The sequence below is a fragment of the Amblyomma mixtum genome, chromosome 8 (genome assembly GCF_055824585.1).
Source record: "Amblyomma mixtum isolate Tamu chromosome 8, ASM5582458v1, whole genome shotgun sequence".
Lineage (NCBI taxonomy): Eukaryota > Metazoa > Arthropoda > Arachnida > Ixodida > Ixodidae > Amblyomma > Amblyomma mixtum.
Window position 1 is genome coordinate 48,180,444 of NC_143019.1, and position 25,533 is coordinate 48,205,976.

The window sequence follows — 25,533 nt, forward strand, 5'->3', positions numbered from 1 at the left end:
TAAAAACGGATATGGACATAACTTACGGTGGGCTGCATGCCTCTCAATAATTAAGAAGCCCAACGGTAATAGTTTAAAAGTTAGCTATTAAATATTGGTTAACAAGCCTGCTAGTTAGCACGTCTTGGCTGCATTATGATGTACTACACCACTGACAATGCTATGCCAGAAAAAGCGCACATCTAATTCAAATAGCTTATTTTTAAAAATTGCAGAAAGCCTTAGGTGAAACACCCTGTATACGATAGCACATAAAAAGTGGCTGGGAAGACAGGATGAAAGGTGCAGGATATAGCTTGGCTAGCCCTGATTCGCGTGTAACCCAGAAGCAGATAGCTTGCTGAAAAGGATACAGTACAGTAGTGCTACTCTTCCTTAGCTTTGCGGTACGGCAAAACCTCTCACATCCATATGACAGGGAAGGATGTCTCTGATGTCTGGTTATGAACAACCTCTGCATTGTACGCAGCAGTTCCCTCAGTGTACCATGTCCTTGACTTACTGTTGCACACTTTAGGATGACCATTCAGGAAAACTAGGACTGGATGAGTTCAGAGCTCTTTGGATCCTCGTTAGGACCTGGAAGGTGGGTTTTTTGTTGTGAAAGTTTTAAGGCTGCTCTTTAATTTATGTTTCTCCTTTGTTTTTGTTTTTCTTCGTTTTTTTTTTTTTGGAGAAATGAAAAAATTTCTTGTGCCTTTTCTTATAATTATTGGTCCTGCCATAGAATATTTATGCCTCGCGAGCACATTGTTGTTAGAGCAATAGGAAATGCCATTTTTCTTAACATCGTGAATAGGGTTTCGCAGGTTTGTTGGCCTTCATAAATTGAGACGAGATTCTATGTGAGCCTAAGAATTTATAGTGACATTCTTTTAACTTGAAAGGCACAGTGAGAACCAGCAAGCGCAGCTTGGAATTTTTAAAAACAGGTGCATTAGTAACAAAATAGGCCACTGGCTTATTCCTGACTTGAAAACTAAAATGGAGATCCAAGAAATTCTCGTCTGTAGTTTCGTGCAGGTTCAATTTGCAGCTTCATTGGATTGAAATGTTTAGCTTGTTGAGAAGTTCTTTTCCATTGCTTTCTTGCAATGTGAATTCCGCTTTGTCTTAACTTTTGTAATTTCTTTAGTCTAGAGGTATAGCTGTTACAGTGGGCCCGTGTACTGTGCGATGTCAGTGCACGTTAAAGAACCCCAGGTGGTTGAAATTTCTGGAGCCTTCCACTACGGCGTCTCTCATAGCCTTAGTCGCTTTGGGACGTTAAAACCCCATAAACCAACCAACATCTGACGATTTTGAAAGTATTAAAACTGACCCAATGGCCATTGGAACTCTTTTGGACGTCCCATGGACGTCCTAAACATATACAAGACATCCAAGAGAGCTTTAGTGCCTATAGGGGAGTAACATGCCTATGGGCCCTGTATGAAGTTTCACCACATTTAAAAACTCTGATGGCTCAACAAGCAAAAAGAAATTCAAACCACTAGTGTTGTAGCCAGTTCGGAGACGGAATTTTCAGTTAAGACTCTCAGTTTCTCAGTTTGTTTCTGAACAGAATCTTTTTCAACGCTTACTGTGAAGGAAATTGGTCTCAGTATCACCAAAAGAGGCTACTAGTTCCATAAGCAACAGTATACTGACAAGTTCTGGGAAGGTGCAGTAAAAACTGAAGTAGCAACAGTGCTGTCAGTTTGAAAAGCACTACAAATCCTGGCTATGATTGGGTGATGATGTAATTCAGCAGTATGCAGTGGTAGAGCATGGTAGGTACTGCACAGTCAAGGACCCCACGTGCTTCAAAACAATATGAAGTTCTCTGCTATGACACCTCTTGTAGCCATGCGTAGCTATGAGTGGCTTGTACATTGTGCACAGAGAATTGGTTTGTGTGGAAGTACTTAAGGTTTTCATGCTTTCATTTTGCTGAGCATTATTTTCTTACGAGAGAAAAAGGAACTGGCTTCGATAAAAAGTGACAACATTCCCAGAGCTCTCATGTAAATAAAAAAAAACATCTACTACCAGCAAGTGGCAGGTTTGTTGTTTTTGATGTCCAGCTCAGTGTAAATATATCACAAACAGCACAGAAACACAGGACAAAGAAAGAACATCGTGGCACAACACATGCAGTCGTGTTCTTTCTTTGTCTGGTCTTTCGGCACTGTTTTTTCCTTCTTTAAGATGTATCAACTTGGTTCAAGTATCCGTCTTAAATATTCGAGCTCAGCAACACAGTGATAGCAGCTCCTCAAGGCGTTCCTGAAAAGGAGCATTTTATGTTGTCTCTAGAATAATTGTGGTGGTTACTTTTATGGCAGCATTTTTATATTGAGGCTCAATGTAAACCTTTTTTTTTTTTGGGGGCAAGAAACTGATTAATGTGCTGCCGTCTTCTTCGATTTCAGAATGTCTTCACAGCATTTGACAAAGATGGGTCAGGCTATTTGAACACGTTCGAGCTGCGGGCTGCCTTGAATTCCGCCGGTGAGTTGCATGCTGTGGATGATCCTTTGATATGGAGATGCCTCATTACATGTGCCATTGTGAAGTTATCCACTAAAAGTTATTGTAAGCTGAGCTAAGTTATTTCTGTGACCCTAAATGTAGACGAGGAAGTTGTAGAGGCAGTTACCTTCTTTCAAGTTCACATCATTACACTTACTGAATAAAAGTAGCTCATTCATACATTTTCAGTCTACATGAATAATGATGCAGCAGCTTGTTGCAGCTTACTTATTGTGGTACAACCTGCCTTTACTGGCTTTCAAGAGTGCCTAAAGTGTGAGCTCAATGCGCAAGTTTTTCTGGTGGCAAATTCTGTAAGAAACAAAGATCCTTTGACATGATGTGTAGAACTGGTTGGAATTACACTATTTATGATTTAGTATAACTCAATAACATTAATTTAGAAATTGTGTTTTTATGGCCAGATTACCAAATACATAACTTCTTTTAAAGCATTGCAGCTACCAATGAATTTATTATACCAGCAGTTCGAAATTGCTTCTCCCATGTTTCCTAGTGAGTTTTAAGGGAATTATATGTGATGTAGTGAAATGGTTTGTCTTCATGAATCGGTTATGTTCATCGCAAGTAATTTTGAGCCACCTTTCATGGTAGCTGCCATAGCGCAAGTTTCAGTGTTGGTGTGATGCATTTCAGTGACTGCATTCGCTGAATAGCTTGCGAGCTTGGGTAGAATAAATTACAATGTGATACATGCCATTTATCATTTAGCACTGGCTGAGCTGGCGTTAATATCTGGCAGGGTCTGCCTCTGTATTGAGACTTTGTCACTCTGGCCCATTTACTAATGTGCTGGTTCCCATAATGTAACATTTTTTTTATTCTGACTTCTCATTTTTTTATGTAAGTCTCCATAGTCGTCATGAAATGATACGATTAGTGCCAAGCTAAGAGATGAAAGCCTTTTGAGCTTAAGCTGAGGTGTCATGCACTAGACACGAAACTGAAAGACGCCTTCAAGTTTTGACTTGAAGATATTAAACGATGCTAATTATCCACTGTAACGTATTGGAACCTTATTTTAGCTTTGTTGTCACAACCTGGAGGCTGAATTCTGAAATCACTTCACAACTGAGGCGTTTTTGCATTTCTAGACTCTCTGCTAACAGCTGCCGCATATCACTGGCTGTGCAATGTCAGGCGTAGAAAACAAATTAGGTTGCGTTGTTGCATCTATTTTTTATGTTCTGAATCTCTTCTATACCTTGCTGCACAGGCTACCAAGTGAACCAGCATATTCTCAAAGCTCTGGTCCTGCGGTACGGCAATGACGATGGTAACATAGCTTTCGAGGACTTCATTGGGTGTGCTGTCAAGCTGAGAACCATGATAGGTGAGATGCACGCATCGAATTCATGCTCCAAGCTGTTAAAATAACTCTTGACGCTGTGCTTCATAAGAGTATGCTGTTTATTTGCTTGATCTCGTGCTACAAAGTGTTGTTACCCGCCGTGGTGGCTCAGTGGTTATGGCACTCAGCTGCTGACCCGAAAGACGCGGGTTCGATCCCGGCTGCAACGGCCGAATTTCGATGGGGGCAAAATTCTAAAGGCTCGTGTATTGTGCGATGTCAGTGCACGCAAAAAGAACCCCAGGTGGTCGAAATTTCCGGAGCCCTTCACTACGGCGTCCCTCATTGCCTGAGTTGCTTTGGGACGTTAAACCCTAATAAATCAAATAAACAAAGTCTTGCAAAAATGTACACTTTTATAGTTCACTTAGCTCTATATTTAGGTGGTGGGCATTATGAGACCTGACATCTGAATCTGTGTGTAATGGGTGCAAACTGCTATGGCAAATAATTTATGTTCAATTAAAATGTAATTGTGAAAAATATTACTTTTTCTTCCTTTACAACTCAGCTTTATGAAAGAATACGACTTGTAATGTGGGCTCAAAAATTTTTTTGCAAAACGTGTACCATCCGTAAGGCCTGTGATCGTGTTTCCTGATTGTGACTGATCTTTTCAGAAATTTTTCATGAAAACCGTAAGTCCTTGGCGCAGATATCTTGGGTGCGCTCTGTTCTTGTTAGGTACCATTAGAAGTGTATTTTTAAACATGGAACACATTGCTCTTAAGATATCTCCACAGTGTGGTTTTGTCCATCACACTTTCATGCTTTTTCTCTACCGCTTCTGAACAGCCAGTGATCAATCACCCCAGCAAACCAGAAACCTCTTAGAGACGTCTAGCTAGACGTCTCTGAGAGGTTTCTAGACGTCTTGGAGAGGTTTCTGGTTTGCTGGGACAGCATTTGCACTGCATGGTCGTCCTTAAATAGCCTTTCTTGCGGTGATGTGCCATGCACACTATTACAACTCTCTCATGTTTCTTTCCTTCTTGCAGTCTCAAGGCGTAAGTTATGCAATCGGTGATCTTTTTTTTTTTTGGTGGTGGGGGGGGGGGGGGGGTATCAGTTTTTGTGTTGTCTTGAAAGAATGAAGTTGTTGTTTTACTAAGCACATTGGAAGAATTTCAGGCAGTCATTTTTTCATGATGACTCCACAGCAACACACACAGCTGCATCCATCTTTTCTTCTTATGTTAGTCATGAATGCAGTCATGCATGCAAAACAATTGGGCATGCTCCAAGTAAGCTTTCATGAGAATTTCCAGGCAGTGTAGCAAACCACAGCCTAACTTGGAGCTGTTCTTTGACTCTGCACACAGAGCCAATGTCGGTGGATGGGTAGACTTTCACCAACAACGCAGTATGGGTGTTACCTATAATTTTTCAAATTTGTTTGAACAATGCATGCTTCCAAACTCAGGTAGCCCATTGTAACATGATGTTTCAATAAAATAACTTTTCATTTCACTTATGAATTCGACAGGTGCATTTTAATGGGCGCGTAACTGATTGTCCAATATTGCTTTTTGTATAGCAGGTGGTTCTACAGTGGTGTGAACTGTGTTGTGTTTCAATGCTGTCTTGTATTGTATGCTCAAAGAAGCTTGTTCATTCATGGTTATATATGCATTTTTTTTGTCTCTTCACTTTCCCTCCCTGTAATGACCCTCAAATGAGGGTTGACAGTATTCATAAATAAATAAAAATAAATAAATTCAAAGCAAGTTCTTCATTTTACATTGACATCATAGCTGTATTATGTTATGGTAGCTGTATTATAGCTGTATGATAGATGTGTTATGCTATCTATTATGGTAGGGCCATTCCTCAATTCATGTACACATGGGCAAGCTGCGTTTCTTCATTTAGAATTCTTTTGTACTAGCAAAGAGACAAGCCCTTATTGGCTCAGACAGATCGTAATTCATAATTGCACACCGTTCTAGGTTTCTGTCTTTCTCGGTCATATTGAGAAAGAGATGTGTGGTATATATAAACCATAAACATGTGGTTGCTCGACTTGACCATATTACTGGGAGGTTTGATGGCAGCTTGTATTCAGCTGAGCAAAGTGGTCTGCATATAATTTAAACTTCTCAAGTGTATAATTTTGAGCTAAAGAGTATAATGAGTTATAACTGCATGGTGCCAGGACATCTACATGGTCTGCCTTATAACATAATACCACTGAATTCACCTGGTACCAAGTATAGCAGAAATAACATGCAATATATTATCTCAAATGCTTTCTTTACAGCCTGTATGCCAGATCTCTTGTGCCTCATGCGTTAATAGGTGCTATATTGGTGCGATTCGTGTAGTAAATGGCGGCCATGTGAAATGCAAGCTCATTCCATTTCGTCATTCCTTTCAACTGAAAAAAAATACATATATATATATTTTTTTCAATATCCTAAATATCTAAAATGGCACGCAGGACAGCCTCAACTGTACTCTTTTTGACCGAACCTCTGGTGTTCAATTTCAGAGGTGTTCAAGGAGAAAGACACAAGGAATATTGGAAGTGCAGTGTTTACGATTGATGAGGTAAGTCTGGTCGCTCTATTTTTTTTCTATTTCAGCATTTCACTTTTTCAGCTTTGAGCCACTGTTTTACTTCTAGAATTATAGAATTTCCAAGTTGCGATCATGCAACTTCTTTTGGTAGTGTGGGTGCTTAATTGTGCCCTCAGTGTTAAATATGTGCAGCGTTGCTAAGCAGTGGACGGTCGCAGTTTAAGGCAGAAAACCTGAAAATATGTGGCCAGCATTTAAATTTAACCCAAACTCTCCTTGTCTTCCTAAACAGCGATTGTAGTGTTGCAGATTAGTTTTTTTTTAAATCATCATATGCTGGTAACAATCATTATTGAAGGCATGTTTCTAGCATAAATGTGCATTTTCAACTTTAGAGGCCTGGTCACAGAAATCTTTAATTTCACAATGAGTTGAGGTGCGCCCTGATTCCTTGACTTGACTGACATGATATCCAACCGATTAACCCAAGAGCAATTCCTCTTACCGAAACCTTCTCTCACACTGATGTTGCTGTAGTGTATGGGGTGTGCGAATATTGGATTTTTGGATATGAATCGAATATGAATATCAATAAAGAATGGCTTTGAATATCAAAATTAATATCAAATATTTGTTCTATTATAAAAAAACGCTTCAGAAAAAGATAAATAGGCAAATGTCGTTCACTTTATTTCTTTAAAAATTGTGTATGGTCTTTGCAACTGAAATAAACTTAACTAGTCTGACTCAGTGCCATATAAAAAAACATGATGTGCACAGAAATGATGTTACTTTATTAGACAGCATAACAGTATGCAGCCTGAATCGTGGTCATTCAAAATGAGTGACAAAATGAAATGAATTACACATGACTGGCAACTAAAAATAACAATGGCAGCTGAAAACTCATTAATTCAGGTTTCAAGGGGCTGGAAAAAGTTCCCGAATTATCCGAAGGCCGATTTAATTCCCCGCAGCCTTGAGAAAAAAAAATGCTGAAAATGTGGTGAAGCCTTATGAAGAAGAAAGCATCATCGCACAAACTGCGAAAAGCCCATGACAAGCGTGCAGTTTCGGCGTGCTGGAAGAACAACGCTAACATAAGCGAAGGGAGCACACGTTGGCGTCGCGGAATGATGAGAGCGCCTTTAAAAAGGAAAAAGGAATGAAGCAACACACCAGTTGGCATTCGAGAGTGACACGCAGCTGTGTTAAAATGATCGGCGAGACCGCGTGCCGGCAACTGTTGTCACCACGGTCTAGCGGCGAAGCTGAGAAGCCGAAACTACGGGGTCAAGCTATTTTTTGGCCTAGCGACAGGACCCCTCCAATCGTCGTCACGCCTGCCGTTACATGCGCTTAAGAGGTGCGCGGCTTACAGTGCATGATGCAATAGGCGGAATGGCTTGCTGTGCTGTGACATGTCTATTCACCCCTTCGGGATTCTCGTGCAAAATTTAAAATTTTTCAAATGGGCTTTCCCGCATATCATAGTTGACCAAAACGAGATGGTGGAGCTCATGCTCCTAGCATGAGAGAGAGAGAGAGAGACTTTAATGAATAAAGGAGAGGTTTGCTGGGCTCATAACCAGGCAGACCTCTCCTTTATTCAATAAAGTCTCTCTCTCTCTCTCATTCTAGGAGAATAGAGGGTTTACAAAAGTAGGTCTGGCCACAGTGACAGGCACGCTGACCTCGCCTGACCCCGAGGTGGCGGCCATCTTTGGATCGCTTCGTCCGTCCGCTCCGTGTCCGGCCGTCAGTGCCCGCCGTTGTGTCCGTGCTTGTAACGTTGTCGCCAAGTGCACTGTGCGTGGAACGGATTTTCAATGTCAAGCGAAGTCCTTTCCTGGTCTAGGGACCTCTCTTTTGTCCCTGACGGTTTCTGCCAGCGACGGCTAGAGGCATATTTTGAGAGCCGAGGCGTGGTGTGATGCGTTATAGTGAAGTCTTTCCCCACATCTCTGCGTATTGCAATAATCCACTTCTTTCTCAAAGCCGGGTTGCTTGGGAAACCATGGAAGGAGACCTGCACAAATAATAAACAGGTTTTGTCAACAAGCACCACATTATAGCTGTGGATGCTATACTTTATAGCAATACTGGAAAATCTGATCACACGAACTCTTGCGCGAAGCAGGCATGGCGCGGTGATAGCTGATTTTTAAAATTCCTTATCATTTCAGCACAGTTCCCTTTTCCCGAGGCCGCCCATTTCAGCTCTTGCATATGAGGTTAAAGCTTGAAATGTCTACTAAAAGAGGAAATAAACAAGAAATCGTCATCTTTACAAAACCAACTGACTTTTCGGGTGGCTGTCAACTAAGAAACCATCATGGGATTCGAGAAAACCCACTAGAGTGAAACGCAAGCTTCGTTATTTTGTGGATCGCGCTGGCAAGTATTCATAGGCACAGACTACAAACCTGAGCTGCGCGCTCTGGACGCGTACCGCACTTCGCACGCGTCATCAGGCGATAACATCTTTTGAAACGGGCTGGATGTGATGCCTCATCTTTTCCTGCTTTACAGGACGCCGCGGCTTTGGCAGGCGCTTTTGTAGCGTGAAATAGGCAGCTTGGGCGCCCTAGGCAACCTTTTTGCCATCTGCACAATGCACGGCCATTTCACACAATGGTTTGAAAACTAGCTTCGGTAATCATGCCTTTGTAATAAGTCAAATAGAGAATGGCGAATGCAATCCACGTACAAAAGGCTCCAACGGATCTATTCGAGCTTTAGCGTTCGTTACACATGTATTGCTCCTTCTCAAGTGTCATTTTCCATCTCAGCACAAGCTTTCGTGAAGTTCACAAGGCTCCATTGCACGCAAAACAACCTCGCTGTTTCAGGTGATCGCGATCGCGTTCTATGAGCTATCTGCCAGTCAGAGGTACATGCCGTAATGCCTGACATGCTGCAAGTGACACTTGTAAAGCCGATCAAGAATGCAAACGAACGGTCGTATACACACCTTGTTTCCGTGCGCGTCTACGACGCTGCGCTGGCTGCAGAAAGGCACGCAGCAACATGCTGGCATTCCGAATGGAGCTTGGTGCTAGCACCGACTGTTGTGATGCCAACAAATGACGCAATCACTTGCGGGAATTCCAATGAAGCTCGCTGTGCGTGCACGAGTTCCACGAGGGCTCACGTTGGCGCGTACTCTCCGGCTACAGTGAACTGTCCTCCGAGTACTCCGGGCGGCGCGGACGGACTGAACCAAACATGGCCGCCGTGCGCTGTTCATGTTTTTCTCACTAGATGGCGCTAACTTTTGTAAAGGGTCTATTGCGAAGGCGACAAAGAGTTCCATGGGTATGGGCTTTAGGTATGTAACACATAATGGAAAGATCAAACTGAAAAGACACTTTCGCATTGTGATTGCTTTAAGCTGGTGGTCTGCCATCTTGTTTGCAAATGGTGTCATATGTGGAATTTCACTTCAGATCCAAGTCTAGCAGCTCCCGAATGTTATTGGTACTCGCGATAAACGACTGACACTTTAAACTCGATCTTCAGATTATTCTCCCAGATACTGTCCAGATTTTGTCAGATAATGTCACAGTAAAATTTATGAAAATCAGTGCGATATATTTGATTGCTTGCAAATTTGGGAAATTCTCGGATATAAATTTCTTGAATAGAATTTGAATTAAATATCAATCATACTTATATTTGAATTTTTTATTATTTGCACACCCCTACTGTATTGATGTGGATGTTATTTGCATTAATGCTCTTGTCTGATGCTTGGTGCCACAACTTTATGTTGACTGTTTGCTCTTTTGTAGTGGCTGGAGAACACAATGTACGCGTAGGAAGCGAAGCGCTGTGGACGTGTGGTCGTGCTTGATTGTGTCTTTCCGGGAGACCCTCCCAGCCAACAATACTGCCAACTCCTGCCACTTCCAAGACGTCTTTTGGGTCTTTGCTTCAATACAAATGGACTCTCGAGTAACGCAAGGCTTCAGGATCATGCTTGTGTAGCTTTTGCAGAGTGCCAGTACAGCTTGCATTGCGTAACAAAAAGAGAAAGTGCTATGAAGCAGCATACATATAGGGCTGGCTTATATAGCATAACGTAAATTTCATTAGGTGCTGCGTGGGACACTCATGACTAGTCATCTTTTGCTGAGACAACCATTAGTAAGCCGAAAGAACTAGCATTTTACGTAACTGCATACCTCGTGCCCTTATTGACCAGTGTCGATTGCACGACAGTGCCCAGCCTTTCCAAGCAAAACACATGTGGGCGAATGTGTTGATTGTGACTGACAAAGTGGCACTAGCAGTGCTTTTAATGGCGTAGTTGTATGCGTAAGCTACTTGCACTTTCTACTTTCATGGGCGAAATTTGGCCCATTTGGCACTTTCTGTTCATCATTCACACTGAAACAGCGGTAATGTTTTCCTGCGTCACAAGTTGGAAACTACTCAACTAGGACTCGGGAAGGCAGGTTGGCCGGTGCTTTGGTTCTTGTTTTTACTATATGATTGTATGCTTATATGGGCGTGTACAGATTTCAGATTACGTATTTATAAGGAAACGTCTTTTGCACCATGCTTTTATGTTTTAAAAACTAATCTGTACATAAGTTCAGTCAGCATTGTTTTTAATGAAACTGAACTATGAGAAGATATTGATTACGGCAAAGAAATATTGGTTGTTTGTTCTATTACACCGTGTATTGTGCCACATATGGACTGCCTAACAGCAGTTACTCAACTGTGGTTGACAGTTGTCATATTCAGTGTGTATTGCTGTTTGCGTTCTTACGATGGGAAAATTTAATTTTGTTATCAACTAAATTAAGCGAGTAGGGTATGATGAAATGTCATATTTTCATTGTTGTACTCTTCCTTATTTTTAACGTGATGTTCGCCGGAAGTTTAGCGCTATGCCTGTCCTTTGTTTTCACGAATTGTTATGCCTCTTATGGCAGCCTTTGTAAGTTGCAAGCTTCGAGAGATTCGTTGTTGTGATTGTTGTGCACTTTTCCTTTTAACGTGATTGCGATTATTGAGCGGTGCTTCGTTGTTGACCAATAAAAAAAGCCTGACTGAGTCTCCTTGGTGCACTGTATTCTTTTTTCATTTCCTTGCTCAAAGCTTTTTTTTTTTGGAAAGTGGCCCTAAGACTCTAATGGAATAATTGCTCGGGGAGGAAATTGTGTGTGTTATTAGGTATTAATGCAATAGCACTACGAGGGCCATGAAGGCAAAAACTGTCTGGCGTCGGTGTCAGTGCATGCCTGTGTTACGTCACCACCTGCCATCAATGACAGGTGGTACTTAGGGGGATTTCAGTCTCTCCACTAATAGGGACAGGCTGTACTAAGAATGACTCGGCAAAAATGACTAATGACTGCAAAAACTAATAAAAAGTGGTAGGCTTTTAACATAGCTAAACCGAGTAGATGTGTGAAATCATGTGTGTTTAGTCTTGTTGGCTCGTGGTTTTTCTTTGCTGGGTCGTGTGCACATCTGGCGATATTAGACTCCAGTTAGGCTCTGATCGAGGTTAAGCTGATCTGATCTGTTTGCGCCACAATGGAAGTTGATGAAGACTACGATGTGAAGTGCACAGCAAGAGTGTGCAATGCAGTTCAACATGAAGTGTGATTGGCTGCAGCAATAGCATCCTGTGCAGTGGGCAGCGAAGCTGATCTGTGCATGCCGTCTTGGGTCCGAAACCCAGTCGCTGCAATATTTTATTTCTGCGTGAGTTGTTGACGTGGGCAAATTTAGGGGCGATTATGCAATTGGATTTATGTGGAGGAAATGCGATAGCATTTTTGTTTCCCTCACCGATTTATTTTAATTCTGATTCTGTTCTTATTCCATTTCTATTCGTAATCACTTTTACTGCAAAAGCATTGCTTCACGAGATGTATCCGGCTCACAGAGTTTGTGCGGACTTGACCTTGAAAGTGACCTCCTTGATTATAACATCTGCAAGACATTGAGGAAATACCGTATTTACCTGTTCGTAACGCGCCCACGATAGTAATGTGATGGTCGGCTTTGTGGACGTGTAAAAGAACTTAATGCCGCAGTATACGGTAAGATGAATAGAAATTCACGATTAAAATTACCTCAACAGATGGCTTTAACGCGTCCTTTCTGTTTCAGAGACCTGCACTAAAGATTATCGATAAGTCTGATACGAAGATAAGTACGGAGTCCCGCCGCGCTTTACCGCGTCGACCATGCGCTTTGGACATTTCGTTGTAAAAAATTTTTTTCCCAGTCGCTCAGCCGAGCAGGGAGTTGTACCTCCCGAACGTCTTGCGCGGAGCCATTGCGGGAGTTTTATGTCGCCGAAAAGTACGTCAGATAGCGGCACTGAACAAAGTATGCGATCGACAATACCTTTTCGCGTGGAATATTAACGCCAAGCTTTCCGTTAGCGTGCGGCGTCGGCGGCACTGTCTCTGCTCTGAGAACGATGCAGCGAATCAGGCGAGGAGTTTCCGACTGCTCGGCTGCTACGTAGGCCGCTGCTTCTATATGTGTTGATTTGTATTTGTGACTCGGAGCTTCCGTTGGTCGACCAATGCTGTATTATATATATTTTTTAATTTCTCACTGTTGAGGGCTAACCTGTACGACGCAGCCACCAATATGCGTCTAAATACGGCAGAGTGTGCCTTCGCGTAACCGTGTAATATTCGATATTAACGCGAAAATTCGATTATAACGCGAGGGGTAACCTTCCACTTCCATTTTTGGTAAAAAACTCGAGTTTAGTGGAGGTTATTAGCGACTATCGGCGGGTCTTCACGTGGTTCTCCATCGGCTGTTTTCATGAAAAATGCTTCAGTGCAGGAGTTGGTCAACGTTCTCCTTGTAGAGGCACAGTTTTCAACACCTGTAAGCAATAAGCCCGTTTCGTACGGAATCGTACCACACTTAATCGAAAAGACCGCGCAGTGGGCAGAAAACGCCACTTTTTTTGGCATGGCGCCATGTCCGCGTTAGTGGACGCGCCACTCTGAACGTCCACCAGAGTAATTTTTCCTTCGTCTATAACAATGAAAATTGGTGTGTCGTTTCTACATTAGCCAATTGACACATTCCGAATAAAAAATTGCATAATTCACGACCACTTGAGAAGATAGCATGCAAAAATAAAAGCTCTTCACTCGTCCCGCCAAAAAAACTGTGAAAAAATAAAAGCTCTTCACTCGTCCCGCCAAAAAACTGTGATGCCCATTTCGTTGTAGCGGCAAGAGATGGCGCCACGAACTTAACAGGGAGGGTCAAAATGGCGAAAGCGCGGAATTCAAAAGTGGAAATTCACATTCTTCTACATCCGCAGCAAATGCGGATGTAATGTACAAAAGATCGTCCTACGCCTGGCAGAAGAGGCTTACTCCAAGACCTTCACTGCGGTCACGGCGCAGGGGAGCCGGCAAGGGGGAGACCCTCCCCTGGCTGAGCACCTGCCCCGAGGTCCACGTCGGTGTGAATGAAGTCTTCTTTCTCTTACGGCCAACGAGCCAACTACGATCATATCCTATGGGATTGCAAAATAGAGCCACCTCCGGCTGATCTAGTTACCGCTGCTTCTCTCGAGCGGTGGGAGACCGTGCTGGCTAGCTCCGACCCGAGAACGCAACGTCTGGCGATGGAGTGGACTCAAAGTCGTCGAGGGCTGTGTACTCTCGACCACTTAACGGCACCTCTTAGCACCAAGCTCTTAATGACGAATAGAATGTTTTACAATCACGAAAATATGAGCAGTCTTAAGTCGCACCCACATACATGGACAGAGTGAAGGACTTATAGGAGTCGCGGAGGCCGCGTTTCGATGGAGACGAAATTCATCATGCCCATGTGCCGCCCGTTCAATGCACGCTTAATTGACCCCGAAGTGGTCGAAATTTATCCCGAGTTCTCCACTGCGGCCCTCACTTTCTCCCTTGCTTTTACTCCCCCTTTCATCCCCACCATGGTAGTTCGGTGGTTAAGGCGCTCGTCTACCGAGCCGGTAGACCTGGGTTCAACACCGGCCGCGGTGGCCGCATTTCGATGAAGGAGAAACGCAAAATGCACCCGTGTGCTTTACGATGTAAGTGCACGTTAAATATCCCCAGGTGTTCGAAAATAGTCTGGAGCCCTTCACTACGGCACCTGTTTTTTTTTTCTCCGAGGCCAAATGATAGAGGCCCGCGTACTGTTCACGCAATATCAGTGCACGTTAAAGAACCCCAGGTGGTCGAAATTATACGGCGCCCTCCACTACGGCGCCCTCCACTACGGCGTCCCTCATAGCCCCATAAAGCATCTCTCTCTACTTTTACTCCCTAGCTTCTTCATGCTTTCACTCACGACGTGGCTGAAGTATCCAATGAGAAGTGACAGTTACTGCGCCCTTTTCTTTCCTAAAAAAAATTTAATCTTCTGCACGGTTGAGCTGTCTGCCGAGAGTGACACAGTTGCTGCCCTTCTGCATTCCTCAAAACAAATTATTGTAATTATTAAACTATACTATAGCCGTACTGCCTGTTTACAGGAGGTATTCCGGGGCCTGAAATGGGAACAGTTGGGGATTAGAGTTAATGGAGAATACCCAAGTAATCTGTGATTTGCTGATGACATTGCCTAGCTAAGTCACTCAAGACGTGAACTGCAAAGCATGATCAATGAGTTAGGCATGCAGAGCAGTGCGGTGGGGCTAAAAATTAACATGCAGAAAACCAAAGTAATATTGAACAGTGTAGCAAGAGAACAGCAGTTCGTAATTGATGGCGCGGTGCTGGAAGTAGTAAGAGAATATGTCTACTTAGGGCAGGTAGTGACAGCTGATCCGGATCATGAGAGGGAAATAACTAGAAGAATAATGAGGTGGAACGCATATGACAGGTTCTCTCAGATCATGAATGACAGTTTACCAATATCCCTCAAGAGAAAAGTGTACAACAGCTGTATCTTACCGGTACTCACCTATGGGGCAGAAACGTGGAGGCTAACAAAGAGGGTTCAGCTTAAGTTAAGGACAACGCAGTGAGCTATGCAAAAAAAAAATGATAGGTGTAACGTTGAAAGATCAGAAGCGGGCGGAGTGGGTGAGAGAACAAACGCGGGTTTATGACATCCTAGTCGAAGTCAAGAAGAAGAAATGGGCTTGGGCAGGGCATGTAATGAGAAGGCAAGATAGCCGCTGGTCCTTAAGGGCAACGGAGAGGATTCCAAGAGAAGGCAAGCGTAGCAGGGGGCGGCAGAAAGTTAGGTGGGCGGATGAGATTAAGAAGTTTGTGGGGATACGGTGGCCACAACTGGCGAAGGACAGGGTTAATTGGAGGGACATGGGAGAGGCCTCTGCCCTGCAGTGGGCGTAGTCAGGCTGATGATGATGATGACTATAGCCGTGTATATTGTATTCGGTGGTCACCTGGAGTTGCCCACAAAGCCATTGTGCAAAGCACGCTGAGGAGCACGTCCGTGTAGGTATTCACCGGCGTACTCAAAGGCGCCGGATCTGTTCCAGAAGGTTCCACGTAAGTCAAGCGTGTCGCTTCCTGCGACGTGCACTGCGATTTCTGAAGAGCTGTGCTGAATGAAAGCGATGCACATAAAGCCAGAAGTGCGCCTGGTTGTATATATCATTGCTTCCCCAGAGCAGCGCAACGAATCGATCAGAGCGCGGCCAATATGCGTAGGTGCCGTTCCCAGAATGCGGCCCCATGCAAATTTTATGGCGCCATTCGGCAGCGCCGGCGGTCGTTTGCTTGCGACGTTCAATGGCCGCGAAGCCTGCGCGCGCGCGCGCGGCTCGTGTTTGCGCGATTGCTCGCCATCGGCGCAGTTTACCGGACGCGCCCGAAAGCAGCAGTTCCGTATTCCCTGGGCTTGATCGCCTCTTACGCGCGCGCTGGCTGAACATGCGCAGAATAGGATTGGCTCTTGCTAGCAGTTTCTTGACTCCCGTAAGGAATGACATCCCATCTAACTCGTTTTGTTCTCCCCGACTGAAATTGCCTGTGCCTCCGCTGGGCACGTCTCCTGGCTTCGTTCCTTTTCCTGTTTGAGCGAGCGTATGGATAGAAGATGATGCCTTCTGCTGCTTGCTTTGTCAAGTGAAAAAGAAAAAAGAAGAGAAGCACAAGAGTATATGTACGTGAAACGTATGCGGAACACTATGTAAACACGTAGACGAACGCGAAAAAAATATGTAGTTGTGTATGCGGCCACGCACAAATCCCGGCGAGTGGTGGCGCTGTGGTCGCTCGTGCCGTTGGGTGCCTCGATGCCAGCGAACGGCGGCGCTGGCATCGAGGCACCCTATCGTGCCGGGGTGGCGTAACGCTTGTGGTGTTCGGTTCGTTAGCACGAGGTCCGAGGATCGAGTTCCGATCGCAGCGGGTGCATTTCAATGGAGGCAGAAATTAGAGGAGACACTTAAGCCCCGCCTTAAAGGGCCCGTGCCCACCCCAGCGCAGCAGACACTCTCTACCTCTCTTTGAGCGAGCCTCCTCTCCTTCCATTCCCTCCTCGAAATTCTTCTCTCCCGCTCCTCGTCGAGTAGTCTCGGCAAGGCAAAATCACCCCTTCCTTCTCCGGTGTAAGCCGGAGGCGTGGTGTCTGTGGAGTGCGTCACAGGGCGACGTCATGGCCCCGCCTTCAATATAATTCTTTTCTTGGTTTTTGCATTTTCTCCGCACACTGAACGATCGAGAGGCGCGATCGGCTCGACCACGTAGACTTGTTAGCGAGCGCATCCTTTCATACATCTGTTTGTCATTCCCAGTTAACGAGCCACCTTTTCATTTTCTTTTAGGCCTCCCCACCGTTTCACGAGCGGAGGTACGGAAGTCGGTTGTGTTCGAAACACACGGCGAAGCGCGGACCCGGCAACCGCCCGTTTGCTTTTCTCCATGCGTGTTTGTGTTCTGTGTGTTTGTGTCTTTTCTCCGCTCCAAAGCATATGTCATTCATTGGAGTCAAGGCGTACGCAAGATGCACGAAAGATAAGCGGTGTGTGTGCGGAGCGGTCAAGTGGGCGAGCGAGGGAAAGGCTCTGCTGCACTACTAATTAAAACCTTGTTTTGGGGGGCTCGCATAGAAGAAAAGAAACTGAGAAGGGGGCGCGCACGCAGAGCGTCTCGTGACGTGATCACGGCGGGGGGGGGGGGGGGGGCGAACCAACTCCCTCAGTTTTACTATTTTTTTACTTTTTATGGCTAGGGTTCAAGGCTGTCGCCGCACGCTCCCTCCGCAGTTTTTTTTTGTTCCTTCATGCGGGTTTGTAGGCATGAGCCAGAACAGAAGGCGCTGCGGAAAGCCTTGCGCAGACGACGCGACGCCAAGGCTACGCCCAACCTTCTCCCGTCAGTCAGAACGATGCACCAATGGAGTGCCTCTAGCGAAAGTAGCCCCCCTTGACGTCAGCGGGGTGCAGAGTAGTGGGCCGGGCACGTTTTTGAAGGAAGGAAAGAACGAACGGGCTTTGATTTGAATTTTCGCAGCTTTTCGGGGCGCGCATGGCTCTAGTATTTTGCAGAGGTTATCTTCGATGCCTCATCTATGCAGTGGACTTGTTTTTCAAAAATGTCCGGACCCTGGGCAGTGGCCCTTTAAGGGTATGCCGCGATATATCGTAATGGGTTAATTCCAATATATGCAGGAGGTCATTCTCTGCTTTACTTTCATAGACCCCTGGGAGTCCTCATACCACTCCTGGCGCAGTGGTGCAGCGGTTAAGAGAGGAGTCACTGCCCTGCGATGGCAGGTGCTGCCACCTGCGGGGCTCTTCCCGAGCAACCTCTAGCGACCAATCATTAGGTAAGTAGTGGTGACGTCGCAAGGTCACGTGACCTAACTGGCCCACTTAGGTTGCTTTTCCGGGGATCTTTCGCTCGCAACACTGACGGCGCCGCCGACGATGACGATGACGCCGAATTTTCTGCAGACCGGGGAGCCTTAACGATATTGCGTTTAAACGAACAAAAGACGCTCGTGTGCTGTGCGACGGCAGTTCGCTTTAAAGAGAATCTTCGACAAATTGAAATTGGCCTGTATCGATATATTACCGCATTCTAACGACAAAGACAAAGGAAGTTCGAGATGCCTGGTTGGTTTGGTTTGGTTTATTGGAGTTTAACGTCCCGAAGCAACTCAGGCTGTGAGGGACGCCGTATTGAAGGGCTCCGGAAATTTCGACCACCTGGGGTTCTTTAACGTGCACTGAGATCGCACAGCACACGGGCCTCTAGAATTTCGCCTTCATCGAAATTCAGCCGCCACGGCCGGGATCGAATCCGCGTCTTTCGGGTCAGCAGCCGAGCGCCGTAACCACTGAGCCACCGCGGCGGGGTAGTTCGAGATGCAATTTTATCAGCACTAAATGCGACCTTTGCTGCCGAAAAAAACATCAGCGTGCCCAGAAAGAGGCATGAAGTAGATTTTTTCCAAAACCGAAAATTGGACGGTGTTGGCGTCAGTGTCCCTTTAGCCCTTAAAGCCTAAATTATGAGGGAACCGCAGGGGAAAAAATTATTACATCCGCGTTATGCTAATACGTGCACAATCGAAAGGCAATAAGAATTTTTTCACGCCTATAAATTTTGACAAACTGACATGTCGCCAATTAGCAACAATTAGCATTTGGTTCATTTTGGGCAGGTCGTCCGAAATGTGCGAAAGATGAAATCTAAGTCCACGAACCAACTCGGAGGCCGAACGACAGTAGGTAATAAACAGTATACGCACAGACAGTAGGCAATGGGTTTCAATTCTACGCGGTAAAGTTGTCGCAAAATGAGAGACGAAGAGTCTCGAACGCTGGCTGGGAGGCAGCACATTCGAGACTGTGTTTTCTGCACACGCTTGCTTACAGTGGCGCCAAGCACTTTGATCGGAAAACGCTGGCAACTGAGAACGGCCTGACATCGAATGTGTACGGAAGCTCCGCGTAGAAATGAGGAAGCGGCCTGCATACGGTATTATATGGCTCTGTCGCATCAGCAAAAAACTGGCGGTGGCTTAGCTTTGGTTAAGCCTGGTAGGTTGCGAAAGCAGGTGTTTTATACTGCATATGCAGCGCCTCTAGTGGGAAGAGCGCGGCGCGCCGTGCCAAGCGGCCGCCGTTACCGGACGAGCCGAGCTGGTAGCCCGTCTCTCGCTCCTGGTATGACGTCACGCTGTGACGTCACTAGGCATGGTATGACGTCAGGGGTCATTCTAAAGGTCAAACGTGGCAAGTGGCCGCCGCTACGCGAAAGGCCGTTCTTGGGAGTAGTATTGCTTTCGCAATAAAAGTGTCCGCAATTTTGTCCGCACGATTGCGTCGTTCTCTGAAGATGAATGTGTGAAAGGGTGATTGTGACAGATAGTGTGCGATAAAATGTTGCCATAGCGAAAATTTCGTTGCTGAGGTGCAATTAGTTCATTAATTAAACGCGAAAAATACTCAGACGTCAAAATAGCCATGGACGTCGATATAGTGCACAGTTGGATTCCCCCTCTTGATCTCGTAGAGGGAAATTTAGTTAATGATGATTGTTGTAGGATTCTTGACGTCTTGAAGATTCGAATTGCACAATCACATTGCAAGAGGACACTTTAGGAGAGGTTAACTTTTTATAACAATTAAAAGCACAAAGGAAGATACAAGCAAGGAGAAAAGATATTTACACTTGACTGGCTCGCAGTTCTAGGTGACGAAACCAGCCCTCGGTCCTGCCGAAGCAGCGGGTTTTAAATCCTATGTCCCCGCCCTCGGTGGGAGAATAACCAATCAAGTACTATACAAAACATCCACCCGATAACTTATTGGGGAAAGGGAAATACCACCAATCAGCAGTTGGGGAAAGAATAACACAACCAATGAATGATTGGGGAAAGAAGGTAACTCATCGCGACACTGTACACATATGCACACTTTCCACCATCACGATTTCGGATAATTATGCTTTCCCGCTGCGAGCTTCGCGAACACTCGCTTTCCCAATGTCCGGTTGCCGCCAAGTTCGAGGAACGCCATTTCAACTCATCTGTTTCTCGTCGTCGCTCCTCATGCCTGCAGCTAGCGTGACAATAGGTCAAAGCATGCCGCTGCAGACATGGTACAAAGAGCCACGCACTGTGACGCGGGTCAGCCTCGCCGTACACACGTGCACACAGGATGCCGCCTAACGACTCCGTCCATAAGGGGAGTTTGAAGTCTCCTGTAATCCCCCGCCATTCAGCGCCTCCGTTCTCCCGCTGGGTTCACTGACCCCTTTCAAAACACGGCACCGCGAACTTCACTCCTCCCAACCAAGAATGTCACAGAGACACTTGTTGTCAGTGGGACATTAAAGTTCAGCCACGGTGTCCAACAACAAAAGTACATACGCACGCACACACACGTACGTCGGCTGTCCGGTCAGTCCACCAACACGCACATATGCGCCGGCTGTCCGGTCAGTACACCAGCACGCACACATGCGCGCACACAGCGGATATTTCAACCCGCACACACAAGGCCGGAAACCAATCTGCACATTCCAGAATCCACCATGTCAGATCTGTGCCCCAAACTGGCAGAAATTACTTCTAGCCGCCTACATCTCGAAACAACACTTGTTTCTTTTGAGCCTTGCCCAGAAGACTGGACCCAACTTCCGAATTATCCGGGAAAACACCGGTTCTAAAGGCTGCCGCCGCCGTCGGATCAATAGAGCACACCTGCTGCTCGCGGGCCACGAAGATTGCTACTGCCCTCGCGTCTGCATTCTCCACTTCTTTGAATTTTACAGTATGCTCAGGCCTCCCATCGGCTACTTCATGTGCAGTTTTGCATTGAGATTCACGTAGCGCTAGCTCTTCGTACAGGTGCCCACCGATGTACGCTTCAAAGAAAATCGTGCCTTCCAGTTTTCTTTTTTCACAATTGCCTTCACCAGCTTGCTTGCGCACTTCTGGCAATGAAACACACTGTCTCTCCTCCACGCTGATACCCACAGGGACAGATGCATTATCCCAATCCTGCAGTTCCTTATCAGCTTCGAAAGCCATTGCAGTGACCAAACGCGCATCCCTTCCTTCCTCGGCATCAAATGCAGGCTCATCTTTCCTGGTTAGCCTATGATCATCTGCAATAACATTGGCAGCTTCCGGATCTGCCTCAAGCTCCACTGGAGCCTCAGGTTTGTCTTGAACAGACTCATGCGCAGTTTTGAAATCGTCTTCAAAACATGCTCTCTCATTTGCTACATATAGCTGCTCCCTGTCTGGCTGCTCTCGCAGCAAGTGTGTCTCAGGTGTTTCCAACTTCCCTACACCTTCAGCTATAGCGTCTGCTGTCACTGCGCAGAGTGTCAGCTCCGGCTGGCTAACCGATTCATCTTTGGCAGCCAGCTTACCTTCGCCTGCAAAGAGTGTTGCCTCTATTCGTGCCTGCTCTACCTCAGTTTGCTCTGACAGGCAGAGTTTCACTGGCGTGAACAACGCCCCTATACCCTCAGCCATCTCTTCTGGCACGGCACACCCGATTGGGCCCTGCTGCCTAACCGCTATTTCGGTCCCTGACGCGACACAGGTTTCAGAACTCTGACCTTTGGTACGCAAATCGCCGCATGCCTGGTCCTCTGCCTTATCTGATTGAATGGCCTTCTCAACAATCATCTCCGATTGGGAACACAGCCTCTCAGGCACCATCATTTCCACATGGGCTACTAGTTTGCACACCTCTCTCCTTACAACCGGAACACTTTGTTCTCGCTTCGAGTTCGGGCAGTTAATCATTAGATGCCCAAATTTCATGCAATCAAAGCATTGAATTGCAGCAAATAACATCCCGCTATCGGCTTTCGTTCCCTGCCCTACTTTCAACTGCATCTGTGCAAGCTTTGTTTTTTCTTGCTCAATTAGAAGTTTCAACTTCTCAATCTCAAGCAGCTTTTCTGCCTCCTCAATCTTCAAACATCGCATCTTGCCCTCCCAATTATACCGTACGGCAGCCATCTCCCTTTTCCGTGCTATCATTTATAGCACGAAAACACTACACCGACATGGTGAATTCGGAGGAAGCAGAAAGGTATCCTACCTCGCAGGTTGCTTTCCTCTGCCACGGTACTCTCGTCGCCCTGAGTGACGACAGCGGGCTCCTTGATGCGGATGAGTTGAGTTGAGCCCCGGCTCTCACAGCAGCTCGCTGACTTGAAGCTCCTGCCTCGTTTGACTCGCTGGTCGCCTCGTTCTTCTCTTGAACCTCAACGGGGACGCCTGGTTCCTTCCTCAGCTCACGGACTAGGCACCTCCACGACACGTCGGTCGCCTGGCTCCTTCAGCTCCTCGCCGACTTGAGCCTCCTACGCCCCGTTGACAATGACCAGCAGTCTCTGAAGCTTTCAGCGTCGCTCTATGACGCTGACGTTCCTCCTTTAGGACGTACCGCTCTGCAGCTTGTCCACCGACTTGATCCTCCGCCCCTCCGTCAGATACCTCGAGCAGGAAGACGTAGCAAATCCTGTCGACTGCGCCAGTTGGATTCCCTCTTTTGATCTCGTAGAGGGAAATTTAGTTAATGATGATTGTTGTAGGATTCTTGACGTCTTGAAGATTCGAATTGCACAATCACATTGCAAGAGGACACTTTAGGAGAGGTTAACTTTTTATAACAATTAAAAGCACAAAGGAAGATACAAGCAAGGAGAAAAGATATTTACACTTGACTGGCTCGCAGTTCTAGGTGACGAAACCAGCCCTCGGTCCTGCCGAAGCAGCGGGTTTTAAATCCTATGTCCCCGCCCTCGGTGGGAGAATAACCAATCAAGTACTATACAAAACATCCACCCGATAACTTATTGGGGAAAGGGAAATACCACCAATCAGCAGTTGGGGAAAGAATAACACAACCAATGAATGATTGGGGAAAGAAGGTAACTCATCGCGACACTGTACACATATGCACACTTTCCACCATCACGATTTCGGATAATTATGCTTTCCCGCTGCGAGCTTCGCGAACACTCGCTTTCCCAATGTCCGGTTGCCGCCAAGTTCGAGGAACGCCATTTCAACTCATCTGTTTCTCGTCGTCGCTCCTCATGCCTGCAGCTAGCGTGACAATAGGTCAAAGCATGCCGCTGCAGACATGGTACAAAGAGCCACGCACTGTGACGCGGGTCAGCCTCGCCGTACACACGTGCACACAGGATGCCGCCTAACGACTCCGTCCATAAGGGGAGTTTGAAGTCTCCTGTAATCCCCCGCCATTCAGCGCCTCCGTTCTCCCGCTGGGTTCACTGACCCCTTTCAAAACACGGCACCGCGAACTTCACTTGCACGGACGTCAGAACAGCCGCGGACGTCGATATAGTATGTGGACGTTTTGCTTTCGCATTGTTCCAATGCGGGTCGCCGCAGTGATCTCAAAAGTTTTTTCAGTTAAAAGAACATAAATGTGGTCGAAATGAATCCGGAGGCCTCCACTATGCGGCGTCTTCTCTCACCCTCGTTCAGCTCTTCCCTAACAGCGCGGTTAAAGTGTCCTTCGTCACTAATGTAGTCACTGCACCTTTCAGTTCCTCCTAATCAATTATTACTATTTTTACTTGTCACAATGCAGAAGACCTATCCGAGACAGAAACCAGGAGAAAAGGACCGAGTGTTAGTGATGTCCCATCTCTTAACCGCGCGGTAAACATCATGCTATAGTAAAAGGATACAAAGGTGACTCGATCATGAAGCATGCCGGGAACGCGTGAAGATGCCTTGCGAGCTAAACGGATGAGCTTATGCATGCGATGACTGCAAGAAGAGGCGCAAAAAATGCGCCAGTGGTCATATACAAATAAACCTTGTCTGTATAGCGCACGACAAGGTGAAGCAAAACGACTTAGAGCGTTGAACGTTGTTCACCGGTGTATGCCTTTGTTGGGGAACGCATGATGGGCATGACCGGGCCGCTGGTGGACATGTTCTCAACGGAATTCGCCATTATTGGTCACGCACTGGCAAGAGCGGCCACCATAAGACCACGGATCGCCAACGCGTTTCCAATATCGGGCCGTTGACATGTGCTGACTGGGGAATATAGAGGAAAGATCAGTGAAGGTTCGACAAGATGCCACACTCACCTTGGCTCTATTTTTGCGAAAGTAATTAAATAATCCTGTGGCTAGCCGGGAAGCGCTGCCATATGGGACAAGGACCAGTTTCGAAAACAAAGCGATAGGCTCTATTTCAAAGATGAAGCTGATGTTATCGTATACAATCTGTACCTAAGTCCGTCCATGTAGCTTATATACGCTGATTCACTACTCTGCCGTAGTCCGAAAGCTCAAAGGAATGCTGCATATGACTTTCTTTTTTGATCATGTGACTGCGCTAAGGTGTTGGCTAATAAGTACTTTCTCCGCTCGATTAGAATGGACCCATTGTGGCACAATTACGCAGCATTTCATTCATCGAACTCGGCAACAAAGTTACGAAATAGGGTCTGCAGAGCTGATGTAGTGGCCTTACAGAACCGTCACAATGTACAATAAGCTTGCAAAATCTGCAGAACCTTAAATTTAAATGCGTGGTGTTTCCCTGCTTCCACTAGTACAGCACGTGTTCCTGGGTTCGAAATAACAGTAGAATACTAAAGACTACCCAGCAAACCAGAAACCTCTCAGAGACGTCTAGCTAGACGTCTCTGAGAGGTTTCTGGTTTGCTGGGTAACTTCCCTGCTGCAACGCGACACTTTGCGATAAGAAATTCTAAGAGCTTGAGTGAAAAGAAGTCTCATATTTCCCAGATTGTGCAACCAACTTTTGACACGTCTCAAATCTATAAAATAACTGACTAGAAAAACAAACACTCATCCTTCGTCGCGTAGCTCGGTGTTAGATCAGTCGGGGAATTTTTTTATTGCCAAGGCGCGAACGTTTTCATCCACGCATAAACTCAATAATTAAGGTTTGGTTTATTGAGGTTTAACGTCCCGAAGCAACTCAGGCTATGAGGGACGCCGTAGTGAAGGGCTCCGGAAATTTCTGCCACCTGGGGTTCTTTAACGTGCACTGACATCGCACAGTACACGGGCCTCTAGAATTTCTCCTCCAAAGAAATTCCAGCCGCCGCGGCCGGGATCGAACCCGCGTCTTTCGGGCCAATAGCCGAGCGCCGTAACCACTGAGCTACCGCG

At 46.1% G+C, this 25,533-nt stretch overlaps 1 protein-coding gene across 1 annotated transcript in view; it reads left to right on the plus strand.

Moving 5' to 3' along the window:
- The window catches only part of LOC149332332 (calpain-A-like), a 61,830-nt gene extending 50,354 nt beyond the window's left edge, over nucleotides 1-11,476 (plus strand). Inside the window, exons 17-21 of the mRNA XM_089557221.1 lie at nucleotides 518-586; nucleotides 2,415-2,493; nucleotides 3,752-3,868; nucleotides 6,378-6,436; nucleotides 10,201-11,476. Of these exons, the coding sequence (XP_089413347.1) occupies nucleotides 518-586; nucleotides 2,415-2,493; nucleotides 3,752-3,868; nucleotides 6,378-6,436; nucleotides 10,201-10,227 (351 nt within the window). The 3' untranslated portion in view covers nucleotides 10,228-11,476. The remainder of the gene's footprint in view (nucleotides 1-517; nucleotides 587-2,414; nucleotides 2,494-3,751; nucleotides 3,869-6,377; nucleotides 6,437-10,200) is intronic.
- Nucleotides 11,477-25,533: the final 14,057 nt, after the last annotated feature.